Source organism: Nerophis ophidion, linkage group LG14 (genome assembly GCF_033978795.1).
Source record: "Nerophis ophidion isolate RoL-2023_Sa linkage group LG14, RoL_Noph_v1.0, whole genome shotgun sequence".
NCBI lineage: Eukaryota > Metazoa > Chordata > Actinopteri > Syngnathiformes > Syngnathidae > Nerophis > Nerophis ophidion.
This window is the reverse complement of record NC_084624.1, coordinates 11,537,033-11,555,161: the sequence shown is the minus strand read 5'-3', so window position 1 is coordinate 11,555,161 and position 18,129 is coordinate 11,537,033. Positions and strand designations below refer to the sequence as shown.

Genomic DNA, 18,129 nt, shown 5'->3' with positions numbered 1-18,129 from the left:
TTCATATGATAAGTAAGATTATTTTGAGAATGAAAGAATGGATGGATAAAAATAACTTTAGAAAGTTTATCATGGTTTTTCTTCTTTGTACTTTGTAAACACTAAGTTTGAAGAGTTTCTTGAAGTGGATCATATTAGTACATTGTTTGATTGCTTTGCTTAATCCATTCCATAATTTAATTCCACATACAGATATACTAAAGGTTTTAAGTGTTGTACATGGATACAAATGTTTTAAAATACATTTCTCTCTAAGATTATACAAACCCCGTTTCCATATGAGTTGGGAAATTGTGTCAGATGTAAATATAAACAGAATACAATGATTTGCAAATCCTTTTCAACCCATATTCAGTTGAATATGCTACAAAGACAACATATTTGATGTTCAAACCGATAAACATTTTTTTTGTTGTTGCAAATAATCATTAACTTTAGAATTTGATGCCAGCAACACGTGACAAAGTAGTTGGGAAAGGTGGCAATAAATACTGATAAAGTTGAGGAATGCTCATCAAACACTTATTTGGGACATCCCACAGGTGTGCAGGCTAATTGGGAACAGGTGGGTGCCATGATTGGGTATAAAAACAGCTTCCTCAAAAATGCTCAGTCTTTCACAAGAAAGGATGGGGCGAGGTACACCCCTTTGTCCACAACTGCGTGAACAAATAGTCAAACAGTTTAAGAACAACGTTTCTCAAAGTGCAATTGCAAGTAATTTAGGGATTTCAACATCTACGGTCCATAATATCATCAAAAGGTTCAGAGAATCTGGAGAAATCACTCCACATAAGCGGCATGGCCGGAAACCAACATTGAATGACCGTGAGTTTTGATCCCTTAGTATCCCACTGTATCAAAAATCGACATCAAGACCTTTATGAAGAAGAAACATCATGGACCCAGATTTCCCTCGCCCGGACGCGGGTCACCGGGGCCCCCCTCTGGAACCAGGCCCGGAGGTGGGGCACGATGGCGAGCGCCTGGTGGCCGGGCCTGTTCCCATGGGGCCCGGCCGGGCACAGCCCGAAGAGGCAACGTGGGTCACCCCTCCAATGGGCTCACCACCCATAGCAGGGGCCATAGAGGTCGGGTGCATTGTGAGCTGGGCGACAGCCGAAGGCAGGGCACTTGGCGGTCCGATCCTCGGCTACAGAAGCTAGCTCTTGGGACGTGGAACGTCACGTCACTGGGGGGGAAAGAGCCTGAGCTAGTGCGCGAAGTCGAGAAATTCCGGCTGGATATAGTCGGACTCACTTCGACGCACAGCAAGGGCTCTGGAACCACTTCTCTCGAGAGGGATTGGACCCTCTTCCACTCTGGCGTTGCCGGCAGTGAGAGGCGACGGGCTGGGGTGGCAATTCTTGTTTCCCCCCGGCTCAAAGCCTGTACGTTGGAGTTCAACCCGGTGGACGAAAGGGTAGCCTCCCTCCGCCTTCGGGTGGGGGGACGGGTCCTGACTGTTGTTTGTGCTTATGCACCAAACAGCAGTTCAGAGTACCCACCCTTTTTGGGAACGCTCGAGGGAGTACTGGAAAGTGCTCCCCCGGGTGATTCCCTTGTCCTACTGGGAGACTTCAACGCTCACGTTGGCAACGACAGTGAAACCTGGAGAGGCGTGATTGGGAAGAATGGCCGCCCGGATCTGAACCCGAGTGGTGTTTTGTTATTGGACTTTTGTGCTCGTCACGGATTGTCCATAACAAACACCATGTTCAAGCATAAGGGTGTCCATATGTGCACTTGGCACCAGGACACCCTAGGCCGCAGTTCCATGATCGACTTTGTAGTTGTGTCATCGGATTTGCGGCCTCATGTTATGGACACTCGGGTGAAGAGAGGGAAGGAGCTTTCTACCGATCACCACCTGGTGGTGAATTGGCTGCGATGGTGGGGGAGGATGCCGGACAGACCTGGGAGGCCCAAACGCATTGTGAGGGTCTGCTGGGAACGTCTGGCAGAGTCTCCTGTCAGACGAAGTTTCAATTCCCACCTCCGGAAGAACTTTGAACATGTCACGAGGGAGGTGCTGGACATTGAGTCCGAGTGGACCATGTTCCGCACCTCTATTGTCGAGGCGGCAGATCGGAGCTGTGGCCGCAAGGTAGTTGGTGCCTGTCGGGGGGGCAATCCTAAAACCCCTTGGTGGACACCAGCGGTGAGGGATGCCGTCAAGCTGAAGAAGGAGTCCTATCGGGTCCTTTTGGCTCATAGGACTCCGGAGGCAGTGGACAGGTACCGACAGGCCAAGCGGTGTGCAGCTTCAGCGGTCGCGGAGGCAAACACTCGGACATGGGAAGAGTTCGGGGAAGCCATGGAAAACGACTTCCGGACGGCTTCGAAGCGATTCTGGACCACCGTCCGCCGCCTCAGGAAGGGGAAACAGTGCACTATCAACACCGTGTATGGTGCGGATGGTGTTCTGCTGACCTCGACTGCGGATGTTGTGGATAGGTGGAAGGAATACTTCGAAGACCTCCTCAATCCCACCAACACGTCTTCCTATGAGGAAGCAGTGCCTGGGGAATCTGTGGTGGACTCACCTATTTCTGGGGCTGAGGTCGCTGAGGTAGTTAAAAAGCTCCTCGGTGGTAAGCCCCCAGGGGTGGACGAGATCCGCCCGGAGTTCCTTAAGGCTCTGGATGCTGTGGGGCTGTCTTGGTTGACAAGACTTTGCAACATCGCGTGGACATCGGGGGCGGTACCTCTGGATTGGCAGACCGGGGTGGTGGTTCCTCTCTTTAAGAAGGGGGACCGGAGGGTGTGTTCCAACTATCGTGGGATCACACTCCTCAGCCTTCCCGGTAAGGTTTATTCAGGTGTACTGGAGAGGAGGCTACGTCAGATAGTCGAACCTCGGATTCAGGAGGAACAGTGTGGTTTTCGTCCTGGTCGTGGAACTGTGGACCAGCTCTATACTCTCGGCAGGGTTCTTGAGGGTGCATGGGAGTTTGCCCAACCAGTCTACATGTGCTTTGTGGACTTGGAGAAGGCATTCGACCGTGTCCCTCGGGAAGTCCTGTGGGGAGTGCTCAGAGAGTATGGGGTATCGGACTGTCTTATTGTGGCGGTCCGTTCCCTGTACGATCAGTGCCAGAGCTTGGTCCGCATTGCCGGCAGTAAGTCGAACACATTTCCAGTGAGGGTTGGACTCCGCCAAGGCTGTCCTTTGTCACCGATTCTGTTCATAACTTTTATGGACAGAATTTCTAGGCGCAGTCAAGGCGTTGAGGGGTTCCGGTTTGGTAACCGCAGGATTAGGTCTCTTTTTTTTGCAGATGATGTGGTCCTGATGGCTTCATCTGACCGGGATCTTCAGCTCTCGCTGGATCGGTTCGCAGCCGAGTGTGAAGCGACCGGAATGAGAATCAGCACCTCCAAGTCCGAGTCCATGGTTCTCGCCCGGAAAAGGGTGGAGTGCCATCTCCGGGTTGGGGGGGAGACCCTGCCCCAAGTGGAGGAGTTCAAGTACCTAGGAGTCTTGTTCACGAGTGAGGGAAGAGTGGATCGTGAGATCGACAGGCGGATCGGTGCGGCGTCTTCAGTAATGCGGACGTTGTACCGGTCCGTTGTGGTGAAGAAGGAGCTGAGCCGGAAGGCAAAGCTCTCAATTTACCGGTCGATCTACGTTCCCATCCTCCCCTATGGTCATGAGCTTTGGGTCATGACCGAAAGGATAAGATCACGGGTACAAGCGGCCGAAATGAGTTTCCTCCGCCGTGTGGCGGGGCTCTCCCTTAGAGATAGGGTGAGAAGCTCTGCCATCCGGGAGGAACTCAAAGTAAAGCCGCTGCTCCTTCACATCGAGAGGAGCCAGATGAGGTGGTTCGGGCATCTGGTCAGGATGCCACCCGAACGCCTCCCTAGGGAGGTGTTTAGGGCACGTCCAACCGGTAGGAGGCCACGGGGAAGACCCAGGACACGTTGGGAAGACTATGTCTCCCGGCTGGCCTGGGAACGCCTCGGGATCCCCCGGGAAGAGCTAGACGAAGTGGCTGGGGAGAGGGAAGTCTGGGTTTCCCTGCTTAGGCTGTTGCCCCCGCGACCCGACCTCGGATAAGCGGAAGATGATGGATGGATGGATGGACATCAATCTCTAAAGGATATCACCACATGGGCTCAGGAACACTTCAGAAAACCACTGTCACTTAATACAGTTGGTCTGTAAGTGCAAGTTAAAGCTCTACTATGCAAAGCGAAAGCCATTTATCAACAACATCCAGACACGCAAACCGGCTTCTCTGGGCCCGAGATCATCTAAGATGGACTGATGCAAAGTGGAAAAGGGTTCTGTGGTCTGACATTTCAAATTGTTTTTGGAAATATTTGACATAGTGTCATCCGGACCAAAGGGGAAGCGAACCATCCAGACTGTTATCAGCGCAAAGTTCAAAAGCCAACAAAGAGTATAAGAACTATCCAGCTTGTTCTAGGCGCAAAGGTGAAAAGCCAGCATCTGTGATGGTATGGGGGTGCATTAGTGCCCAAGGCATGGGTAATTTACACATCTGTGAAGGCACCATTAATGCTGAAAAGTACATACAGGTTTTGGAACAACATATGCTGCCATCCAAGCGCCGTCTTTTTCATGGACGCCCCTGCTTATTTAAGCAAGACAATGCCAAGCCACATTCCGCACATGTTACAACAGCGTGGCTTCGTAAAAAAAGAGTGCGGCTACTTTCCTGGCCCGCCTGCAGTCCAGACCTGTCTCCCATGGAAAATGTGTGGCGCATTATGAAGCGTAAAATACGACAGCGGAGACCCCGGACTGTTGAACGACTGAAGCTCTACATAAAACAAGAATGGGAAAGAATTCCACTTTCAAAGCTTCAACAATTAGTTTCCTCAGTTCCCAAACATTTATTGAGTGTTGTTAAAAGAAAAGGTGATGTAACACAATGGTGAACATGCCCTTTCCTAACTACTTTGGCACGTGTTGCAGCCATGAAATTTTAAGTTAATTATTATTTGCAAAACAAAAAGAGTTTGAACATCAAATATCTTGTCTTTGTAGCATATTCAACTGAATATGGGTTCAAAATGATTTGCAAATCATTGTATTCCGTTTATATTTACATCTAACACAATTTACCAACTCATATGGAAACAGGGGTTGTACTTCTCTTTTTTTGAGAAGAATTGTTGTATATTCTTGGGTAGCAGGTTATAGTTTGATTTGTGTATCGTTTTAGCTGTTTGCAAATTTACTACGTCGTGGAATTTCAGTATCTTTGATTCAATAAATAAAGGATTTGTATGTTCTCTGTATCCAACTTTATGTATCGTTCTAACTGATCTTTTTTGTAACACTGTTAGTGAATGAAGTGTACTTTGTACTTATTTCCCCATATTTCGACACATGTTCTCTATATCCAACATTATGTATTATTCTAACTGATATTTTTTGTAACGCCGTTAATGAATGAAGTGCACATTTGTCGTTATTTCCCCATATTTCTACACAATAACTCAGATATGTATCTCTAATTAAATGATTTTTGGTCTAGGACATGTTTTGCTTTATTCTTTATTGACATGTTTTGTGCTACTTTATGTTGTATATTTTATACAATTTATTGGATCATCTATTATTACAGCCAAAAATTTGTTTTCTTTAACCCTTACAATATATATTTTTTTGCACTTAAGCGACGACCAACCTTTGCTGACGCCGCAGAAGTCGTCTCTTGTCTCCCCTTCCTCCGACACCTCCATGGGCTCCCACCTGGATGCAATTGGAGAAAGAAGGAGGGAGGAACGTGAGAACAAGGCTTCACTCTTGTCAACTCTCCGTTGAAAAGGGCTAATGTAAACTAGACGCACAACATGCGGGGCGATATGATATCTTAACTGTACAACAACAAAACAAAACACTGCGCCGCCGGGGGCCCCCGAGCAAGGCGACGTGTCAAATAAATCACGTCCTCCGTGCCTGAGGGTGGCGTCTTTGTTGCCGACGTGCTAAAAAGGAGCAGTGTTTGCTTCCAAGCCAGTGTCGGCTTGTCGCTCCGTACGTCCGTGTAAACAGTCCCCACAAAAGACCACATGTGCCACGTCCTCGTCAAAAGCATTCTTCAGCAGTTATTCTTGTGGCAGCACTTCATGGAGGTCCAGAGAACCCACAGACATGCAGGACGGGCGATAAGAGGTGTCACGGATGCAGATGTTTATATTTAGTACGTGCAGCGCCCGCCGCCCGTTCTGAAGCATCATGAGGTCATCGGGTTCCTTTGTTGCCCCTGGCCTCGCAGTGTGAGGAGGTCAAAGCATCAGGTGATGCTCAGTGTCAGGAGAAGTCCATCTGACTTATTTGTCTTGGAGACGACAGTGTTGGTGTGAGAGGTTGACTCCTTGTACTAAACGAAAGGAAACTATATAAGAATAAATCACGCTTCTGTTATTTGAATGATTAACATTATCTTAAAAATGTAATATGTACAATATACACACTGCAAGTATATATATAATGTAGTAACAGACCTCTTCATAACACAATGTATTAAGTACATTATACAAACTGCAAGTGTATATTTAATGTAGTAACAGACACCTTCATAACAATATTTAATATTGAAAAAAAAATATATATAAACATATTATATAATGTGGTAACAGATACCTTCATAACAATATGTAATATGTACAATATACACACTGCAAGCATATAATGTAGTAACAAACACATTAATGATAATATGTAAAATATTGTATATACAATATACACACTGCAAGTATATAATTTAGTAACAGACACTTTCATAGCAGTGTGTAATATGTACAATATACACACTGCAAGTATATATATAATGTAGTAACATACACCTTCATAATATGTAATATGTACAATATACACACTGCAAGTGTATATATAACGTGGTAACACACACATTCATAACAGTGTGTAATATGTACTATCTACACACTGCAGGTGTATATAATGTAGCAACAGACACCTTCATAACAATATGTAATATGTACAATATACAAACTGCAAGTATATATATAATGTAGTAACAGACACCTTCATAATATTTAATACAGTATGTACACACTGCAAGTGTGTATATATATATATATATATATATATATATATATATATATATATATATATATATATATATTAGGGTTGTGGGAAAAAATCGATTTGAATACGTTGTGCGATTCAGAATCGATTCTCATTTTAAAAAAATCTTTTTTTTTTTTTAATCAATCCAACAAACCACTACACAGCAATACCATAACAATGCAATCCAATTCCAAAACTAAACCTGACCCAGCAACACTCAGGACTGCAATAAACAGAGCAACTGAAGAGACACAAACACGACACAGAACAAACCAAAAGTAGGGAAACAAAAATGAACAATATCAATATTAATTATAATTTCAGCATAGCAGTGATTAAAAATCTCTAATTGACATTATCATTAGACATTTATAAAAATAATAAAAAAGAACAATAGTGTCACAGTGGCTTACACTTGCATCGCATCTCATAAGCTTGACAACACACTGTGTCCAATATTTTCACAAAGATAAAATAAGTCATATTTTTGGTTCATTTAATAGTTAAAACAAATTTACAGTATTGCAATCAGTTGATAAAACATTGTCCTTTACAATTATAAAAGCTTTTTATTTTTTTAAATCTACTACTCTGCATGTCAGCAGAGTATCCTGCTGAAATCCCATGTATTGAATTAATACAGAATCGTTTTGAATCGGAAAAATATCGGTTTTGAATCGAGAATCGAATCAAAAAATCGAAATGTTATCGAATCGTGACCCCAAGAATCGATATTGAATCGTGGGACACCCAAAGATTCACAGCCCTAATATGTATATATATATATATATATATATATATATATATATATATATATATATATATATATATATATAAAATGTAGTCACAGATTCCTTCATAACAATATATTTACTGTATTTTGACCATGTTATGCATTACTTCTTTTACAACTTCTTTCTCTAGCGCATTTATTTCCATTTCCATAGCAACACACTTCAGATTTCCAGTCCCGAATGGAAACATAAGTTTTTTTTTAAACATGTCGCATTTGGTAATAGACAACAAAGATGACTATTTTTTTTTGACAAATGAGGATTCACAGCCTTATACTTTTTGAAGCTGAATATACGGAGGATGTTGGGCCATGGGCGCCCTGAGAGGGCCGCCAAAAAATATGTGTTTCTCAGCTGTGGTGTACTGGTGCCAAGTGTGGGCAGCCTTATATTTGAACGTGGTGTTGGTAACGGACAATCTGTGACAAGAACAAAAGTCCAAAAACAAAAGAACACTCTGGTTCAGATCCAGGTAGCCGGTCCTCCCAATCAACTTGAGCCTTGAAGTCCCCCAGTAGAACAAGGGAAACACTCTTCATTACTCCCTCTAGGGCTGGGGTAAACAACCTTTTTGAAACCAAGAGCTACTTTTTGGGTGCTGATTATAGCGAAGGACTACCAGTTTGATACACACTTAAATACATTGCCAGAAATAGCCAATTTGCTCAATTAACTTTAATAAATAAATCTATATATATAAAAAAATGGGTATTTCTGTCTGTCATTCCGTCGTAATTTTTTTTCCCCTTTTACGGAAAGTTTTTTGTAGTGAATAAATGATGAAAAAAACACTTAATTGAATGGTTTAAAAGAGGAGAAAATAGGGGAAAAAAATGAAAATTTGATTTTGAAACAGTTTATCTTCAATTTCGACTCTTTAAAATTCAAAATTCAACCTAAAAAAGGAGAGAAAAACTAGCTAATTTGAATCTTTTTGAAAAAATTAAAAAAATAATTTATGGAACATCACTAGTAATTTTTCCTGATTAGGATTAATTTTATAATTTTGATGACATGTTCTAAATAGGTTAAAATCCAATCTGCACTTTGTTAGAATACATAACAAATTGGACCAAGCTATATTTCTAACAAAGACAAATCATTATTTCTTCTAGATTTTCCGGAACAATTTTTTTTTTAAAAAGAAATTCAAAACACTTTGAAATATGATTTAAATTTGATTCTAAAGATTTTCTAGACTTGCCAGAATAATTTTTTTGAATTTTAATCATAATAAGTTTGAAGAAATATTTCACAAATATTCTTCGTCGAAAAAACAGAAGCTAAAATGAAGAATTGAATTATTTTCATTATTCTATACAATAAAAAAAAATTATTTACTTGAACATTGATTTAAATTGTCAGAAAAGAAGAGGAAGGAATTTAAAAGGTAAAAAGGTATATGTGTTTAAAAATCCTAAAATCATTTTTAAGGTTGTATTTTTTCAATAAAATTGTCTTTCTGAAAGTTATAAGAAGCAAACTAAAAAAATAAATGAATTTATTTAAACAAGTGAAAATCAAGTCTTTAAAATATTTTCTTGGATTTTCAAATTCTATTTGATTTTTGTCTCTCTTAGAATTAAAAATGTCGAGACCAGCTTGCTAATAAATAAATCAAAAAAATAGAGGCAGCTCACTGGTAGGTGCTGCTATTTGAGCTATTTTTAGAACAGGCCAGCGGGCGACTCATCTGGTCCTTAGGGGCGACCTGGTGCCCGCGGGCACCGTGTTGGTGACCCCTGCTCTAGGGACTCCAAAAAGGACGAGTACTCTGAACTGCTGTTTGGTGCGTAAGCACAAACTAGAATCTTGACCCGTGCCACCAGCCGGAGGTGGAGGGAAGCTAGCCTCTCATCCACTGGGTTAATAAACTTCAACGTGCAGGCTCTGAGCCGCGGGGCAACAAGTGTTGTCATCCCCGCCCCTCACCTCTTACTGCTGTCAATGCCACAGTGAAAGAAGGTCCAGCACCTCTCAAAAAGACCGGTTCCAGAGCCCTTGCTGTCCGTCTAAGTGAGACCGACTGGATACAGCCGTAATTTCTCCACCCGCTAAGGGTGACTTCCGCCCAGCTTAAAGGCCTACAACCTCTACACCCCCATCTATGGGTGGTAATCCCCTTGCAGATGGGGGACCCACATTGCCTCTTTGGCCCGACCTCTCTCATTGCTGGCAACGAATGTCCAGCTTCCAGAGCCCTTGCTGTCCGTCTAAGTGAGACCGACTGGATACAGCCGTAATTTCTCCACCCGCTAAGGGTGACTTCCGCCCAGCTTAAAGGCCTACAACCTCTACACCCCCATCTATGGGTGGTAATCCCCTTGCAGATGGGGGACCCACATTGCCTCTTTGGCCCGACCTCTCTCATTGCTGGCAACGAATGTCCAGCTTCCAGAGCCCTTGCTGTCCGTCTAAGTGAGACCGACTGGATACAGCCGTAATTTCTCCACCCACTAAGGGTGACTTCCGCCCAGTTTAAAGGCCTACAACCTCTACACCCCCATGTATGGGTGGGAATCCCCTTGCAGGTGGGGGACCCACATTGCCTCTTTGGCCCGTCCTCTCTCATTGCTGGCAACGAAGGTCCAGCTTCCAGAGCCCTTGCTGTCCGTCTACGTGAGACCGACTGGATACAGCCGTAATTGCCCCACCCGCTAAGGGTGACTTCCGCCCATCTTAAAGGCCTACGACCTCTACACCCCCATCTATGGGTGGTAATCCCCTTGGAGGTGGGGGACCCACATTGCCTCTTTGGCCCGTCCTCTCATTGCTGGCAACGAAGGTCCAGCTTCCAGAGCCCTTGCTGTCCGTCTAAGTGAGACCGACTCGATACAGCCGTAATTTCTCCACCCGCTAAGGGTGACTTCCTCCCATTTTAAAGGCATACGACCTCTACACCCCCATCTATGGGTGGTAATCCCCTTGCAGATGGGGGACCCACATTGCCTCTTTGGCCCGTCCTCTCTCATTGCTGGCAACGAAGGTCCAGCTTCCAGAGCCCTTGCTGTCTGTCTAAGTGAGACTGACTCGATACAGCCGTAATTTCTCCACCCGCTAAGGGTGATTTCCGCCCATTTTAAAGGCCTACAACCTCTACACCCCCATCTATGGGTGGTAATCCCCTTGCAGATGGGGGACTCACATTGCCTCTTTGGCCCGTCCTCTCTCATTGCTGGCAACGAAGGTCCAGCTTCCAGAGCCCTTGCTGTCCGTCTAAGTGAGACCGACTGGATACAGCCGTAATTTCTCCACCCGCTAAGGGTGACTTCCGCCCATCTTAAAGGCCTACGACCTCTACACCCCCATCTATGGGTGGTAATCCCCTTGCAGATGGGGGACCCACATTGCCTCTTTGGCCCGTCCTCTCTCATTGCTGGCAACGAAGGTCCAGTTTCCAGAGCCCTTGCTGTCCGTCTAAGTGAGACCGACTGGATACAGCCGTAATTTCTCCACCCGCTAAGGGTGACTTCCGCCCATCTTAAAGGCCTACGACCTCTACACCCCCATCTATGGGTGGTAATCCCCTTGCAGATGGGGGACCCACATTGCCTCTTTGGCCCGTCCTCTCTCATTGCTGGCAACGAAGGTCCAGCTTCCAGAGCCCTTGCTGTCCGTCTAAGTGAGACCGACTGGAAACAGCCGTAATTTCTCCACCCGCCAAGGGTGACTTCCGCCCATCTTAAAGGCCTACGACCTCTACACCCCCACCTATGGGTGGTAATCCCCTTGGAGATGGGGGACTCACATTGCCTCTTTGGCCCGTCCTCTCTCATTGCTGGCAACGAAGGTCCAGCTTCCAGAGCCCTTGCTGTCCGTCTAAGTGAGACCGACTGGATACAGCCGTAATTTCTCCACCCGCTAAGGGTGACTTCCGCCCATCTTAAAGGCCTACGACCTCTACACCCCCATCTATGGGTGGTAATCCCCTTGCAGATGGGGGACCCACATTGCCTCTTTGGCCCGTCCTCTCTCATTGCTGGCAACGAAGGTCCAGCTTCCAGAGCCCTTGCTGTCCGTCTAAGTGAGACCGACTGGAAACAGCCGTAATTTCTCCACCCGCCAAGGGTGACTTCCGCCCATCTTAAAGGCCTACGACCTCTACACCCCCACCTATGGGTGGTAATCCCCTTGGAGGTGGGGGACCCACATTGCCTCTTTGGCACGTCCTCTCTCATTGCTGGCAACGAAGGTCCAGCTTCCAGAGCCCTTGCTGTCCGTCTAAGTGAGACCGATTGGATACAGCCGTAATTTCTCCACCCGCTAAGGGTGACTTCCGCCCAGTTTAAAGGCCTACAACCTCTACACCCCCATCTATGGGTGGTAATCCCCTTGCAGATGGGGGACCCACATTGCCTCTTTGGCCCGTCCTCTCTCATTGCTGGCAACGAAGGTCCAGCTTCCAGAGCCCTTGCTGTCCGTCTAAGTGAGACCGACTGGATACAGCCGTAATTTCTCCACCCGCTAAGGGTGACTTCCGCCCATCTTAAAGGCCTACGACCTCTAAACCCCCATCTATGGGTGGTAATCCCCTTGCAGATGGGGGACCCACATTGCCTCTTTGGCCCGTCCTCTCTCATTGCTGGCAACGAAGGTCCAGCTTCCAGAGCCCTTGCTGTCCGTCCATGTGAGACAGACTCAATCCAGCCATAATTTCTCCACCCACATGGGGCACCAGCTCAGGCTTGTGCCCCGCCCCCCAGCAAGAGTTTCTGTAGCCAAGGATCAGACCGCCAAGGGCCCTGCCTTCGACTGCCGCCCAGCTTGCAAAGCACCCAACCTCTATGGCCCCTCCTATTGGTGGTACCCACGTTGACTCTTCGAGCTGCGCCCTCGGTGAACCGCGTCTGGGCGAGGAAAATCTGTGTTCCTGTTGTTTTTTATTCGTAGAAGTTTTTGAGCTCCTCTTTGTCTTGTCCCTCAACCAGGACCAGTATGTCATAGGGGACCCTAGCAGGGGGGCATAAGGCCCAGACAATATAGCTCCTAGGATCATTGGGACACGCAAACTCCTCTAGGCGTTTGGGGCGGCACGGCGTAGTGGGTAGAGTGGCCGTGCCAGAAACCTTAGAGTTGCAGGTTCGCTTCCCACCTATCAACATCCAAATCGCTGCCGTTGTGTCCTTGGCCAGGACACTTCACCCTTGCCCCCGGTGCCGCTCACACTGGTGAATGAATGATGAATGAATGATTGGTGGTGGTCGGAGGGGCCGTAGGCGCAAACTGGCAGCCACGCTTCCGTCAGTCTACCCCAGGGCAGCTGTGGCTACAGGTGTAGCTTACCACCACCAGGTGTGAATGAATGATGGGTTCCCACTTCTCTGTGAGCGCTTTGAGTATCTAACAACAGAAAAGCGCGATATAAATCTAATCCATTATTATTATTATTATTAGGTAGCAGAACAGGGAGTAGGCCTTGGAACGCCCTGGGAAGAGCTGGACGAAGTAGCTGAGGAGAGGGAAGGGCTTCTCTGCTTAGGCTGCAGCCCCCGCGACCCAACCCCAGATAAGCGGAAGAAGATAGATGGATGTTGAATAATTTGAATGTAAAAATAATGTCACCAGTTATTCATGAGTCCTTTCTTTGAGGAATATATATTTTTGTAATCTTTGTGATTAACATGCTTTCAGGTAAGGTTTATTTTCTTGAACTGTGAACAGGTGAGATATAATTATTGAATACAGGTAAAACCAAGAGTAAGATTACTAATTCAGTGTTAATAGTTGAGTGGGCCCTGGGCCCTTCAGTAGTAAGAAAGTTGGTCCCAAAATTCAAAAGATTAAGAACCCCTGAATTAGGGAGTCCAAGAGTACTGAAATACAACAGGTTATAAGAAACAATAAGTTTCTTCGTGTATCAAATTCAAAATGCTGGCTGTTATCTGAAAGCCACTTTGTGCACATGAGGGTCCTGAAGTGCAGCTGGCCCGTCATAACATCCATGCGCTCTCCGATACTAGTGCCTATTTCACCACAGACAGTCCCATTAAAGACTCGTCTCCCAATAACTCGTCTTCATTCACTTCCTGCGTGCTTGTCCTCACCCCGACACTGAGAGGTGGGCCAAGGACGATGACGAGGCGGACATAATTCATACGGACGGACGGCGAACTGCAACCCAAAACCAGACCGCGCCAACTCCTGGGCCTTCCATGTCCGAGCTGATTTAAAAGCTGACAGCAGTGGGAATCTGGGATGGTTCTAGTAGCGTGCAGGCCTTCGTCTCAGGAGGAGTCCCATTCATAGTTCCTAATGCCACAGCTGGGAGTGCTTAGCCTCTTTTAGACCACTGCACTGGGGGTCTACGGGGCCCCGTCTGCTGCTTCGTTTCACCCTGGCACTCTGGGGCTCTTTACAGCCTTCCCAGGGACACGTTGAGGGGGTGAGGAGAGAAGGGAGGGAAGGAGCGCCACACTGGAAGCCGATGGCGTGTAAACGGATATATACTGTATATATATGTATGTATATATGTAGATGTACAAAACCCAAAACCAGGGAAGTTGGCACGTTGTGTAAATCGTTAATAAAAACAGAATACAATGATTTGCAAATCCTTTTCAACTTATATTCAACTTCCATCCATCCATTTTCTACCGCTTGTCCCATTTGGGAGCCTATCTCAGCTGCATTCGGGCGGAAGGCGGTGTAAACCCTGGACAAGTCGCTACCTCATCACAGGGCCAACACAGACAGATAGACAACATTCACAGGTGCATGTCTTTGGAGGTGGGAAGAGTCCGGAGTACCCGGAAAGAACCCACGCAGTCACGGGGAGAACATGTGAACTCCACACAGAAAGATCCCGAGCCCGGGATTGAACCCAGGACTACTCAGGACCTTTGTATTGTGAGGCAGACACACTAACCCCTCTGCCATGTGTATGTGTGTATATATATATGTATATGTATATATATATATATATATATATATATATATATATATATATATATATATATATACACACATTAGGGGTGTGAGAAAAAATCGATTCAAATACGAATCGAATCGTTTATGTTGTGCGATTCAGAATCGATTCTCATTTTTAAAAAATCCATATTTTTTATCAAAAAAAAAAAAGAATTATTATTATTATTATTTTTTTTAATCAATCCAACAAACCACTACACAGCAATACCATAACAATGCAATCTAATTCCAAAACCAAACCTGACCCAGCAACACTCAGAACTGCAATAAACAGAGCAATTGAGAGAAGAAAAATGAATATTATCAACAACAGTATCAATATTAGTTATAATTTCAGCATCCATCCATCCCCATCCATTTTCTACCGCTTATTCCCTTTCGGGGTCGCGGGGGGCGCTGGCGCCTATCTCAGCTACAATCGGGCGGAAGGCAGGGTACACCCTGGACAAGTCGCCACCTCATCGCAGGGCCTAATTTCAGCATAGCAGTGATTAAAAATTCCTCACTGAGATTATCATTAGACATTTATAAAAATAATAAAAAAGAACAATAGTGTCACAGTGGCTTACACTTGCATCGCATCTCATAAGCTTGACAACACATTGTATCCAATGTTTTCACAAAGATAAAATAAGTCATAATTTTGGTTCGTTTAATAGTTAAAACAATTTTACAGTATTGCAATCAGTTGATAAAACATTGTCCTTTACAATTATAAAAGCTTTTTTTTTTTTTTAATCTACTACTCTGCTAGCATGTCAGCAGACTGGGGTAGATCCTGCTGAAATCCTATGTATTGAATGAATACAGAATTGTTTTGAATCGGAAAAATATCGTTTTCGAATCGAGAATCGTATCGAAAAAAATCGATATATTATCGAATCGTGACCCCAAGAATCGATATTGAATCGAATCGTGGGACACCCAAAGATTCACAGCCCTAATCTCTCTCTCTCTATATATATATATGTAAATATATATATGTATCGTGGGTTTGTCTCTGTGCGATATAGAAAATTAATATATCGTAATATTCGAGTATACGTTCTCACGCAGTTGGTTTTAGCTGTGGGCCATACACTGCAGGCTCTTTACCACTCCTTGTTGTCTCTCCTTCTCACAGAGTGTAAGCGCAGGTTCTTACATACGTCACATACTGTCACGTCATACGTATACGCCCTCGCCCAGCAGAGAGGTAGCAGCGTGGCTAACATTAGCTGTGATGCTAGCGGAGTGTTCCGAAGGTGCGAAAAAAGGTGCGAATCTGGTAACAAATGAAGGAAGAATTAATTCCCAAGAAAAACAGCAGGGGGTCCATCTTCTGGCAGTGGTTCGGCTTCAAGCGGGAATATGTCGAATAGACAACTTTAATTTGTCAAGTGTGGGGCACAAGCGTTGCTACCAAAAGTAGAACTACGGTTAATATGTAGCATCATTTTGAAAAGTCACCTGCTAATAATTTTAATAAATACAGTTTTGGTAAATTGAAAGTTTAAAAGTAGCATATATTAATGCAGTATGAAGAAGAATGTTTTAATGTAGACACATAAAATCATCATACTGCTGTGATTATATGCATCAAGTGTTCATTCAAGGCTAAAGCAAAATACCGAGATATATATCGTAAATCGCGATATGGCCTAAAAAATTTTACGATATTAAAAAAAGGCCATACCGCCCACATATATATATATATACATACACACACACAGACACATATACAGTATATATATATATATGTATATATATATATATATAAACATAAAACATACATATACAAATATATGTAAACATATACACATATATACATACATATATATACACACATACATATACATACGTATATACATATACATACGTATATACATACATATATATATATATATATATACACACACACACATACGTATATACATACATATATATATACACATGCGTATATACATATACATACGTATATACATACATATATATATATATACACACACATACGTATATACACACATATATATATATACATACACATACGTCTATACATACATATATTCATACATACATATATATATACATACATATATACATACATATATATACATATATATATACATACATATATATATTAATACATATATATACACATTTATATAAATATATATATACATACATATATATATATATATATATATATATATATATATATATATATATATATATATATATATATATATATATATATATATATATATATATATATATATATAAATTTTCCTGAGGGAACTCTCCTGAAGGAATCAATAGAGTATATATGTATATACACACACACACACACACACACACACACACACGCATATGTATATATGTAATTTTTTTTATGTCAAAATGGAGATATTTAGTGAAATACTTTATTGAGGTTTATTATTTCGAGACTTTTGCAGGCCATGTAGCGGGCTTTGAATTTGACACCTGTGCACTACACTATGAAATTAAGTAGAAGGAGACAAAATATGAGCCTGCAGGGTGCAAATGGCCCCAGGGCCACAATTTTGAGACCCCAGTTTTAAAAGATATTAGATGAATAAATAAATACTCGGGCTGTCAAATTGAATGCATTACTTAATGCGACTAATCACGAAAAAGGATCACATTAATTATGTATAAATGCAGATTATTCACAAAGTTTATTTTGAGCACACAATCTCCTTTACCTTAACCGTGGATAGTTAACTGAAGGTTGGCACAGGTTGGCATACTGTCAGTAATCAGGTCAACGCATGTGTCAATGCAGCGATGAGTGAGGAAACTCCGACTGGTGTGCAGAGTGGTAAACTTTGTTTCAAGATAAACCCCGACATTACTTTGAATAAAACAGATACCAAATGAATGACATAATGTATATTCAATTTCAAATTTTTTAAAATGTGTATGACATTCTGACCAAAAATTGTGTAAAAATATTGGGGTGTTTTTTTAAAGTGAATTTAAATATGTAAAGAAGTTACTTACTGTGATTAATCATGATTTATTCAAATTCAAAAGTGTGATTAATCTGATCCAAAAATAGATAATTTGGCATCACTAATACATACATAAATAAAAAACAATAGAATAAAAATAAATAAAATTACCGTATTTCCTTGAATTGCCGCAGGGCTTATAGTATGTGCCTGCCTTGAATTACTGCCGGGTCAAACTCGCTTCGCAAAATAATTAGCGCATGCTTAGTATTACCGCCTGGTCAAACTCGTGATGTCACGAGTGACACTTACCCTGTCATCATTTTCAAAATGGAGGTGGCTGATTTCAATACCGGTAATTTGAAATTGCATAAAGGGAAGA

At 43.4% G+C, this 18,129-nt stretch overlaps 1 protein-coding gene across 1 annotated transcript in view; it reads right to left on the bottom strand.

The window, feature by feature from the left end:
* The window catches only part of LOC133568918 (artemin-like), a 102,240-nt gene that overhangs the window by 7,105 nt on the left and 77,006 nt on the right, over positions 1–18,129 (bottom strand). Inside the window, exon 4 of the mRNA XM_061921109.1 lies at positions 5,667–5,731. Coding sequence (XP_061777093.1) covers positions 5,667–5,731 — 65 coding nt within the window. The remainder of the gene's footprint in view (positions 1–5,666; positions 5,732–18,129) is intronic.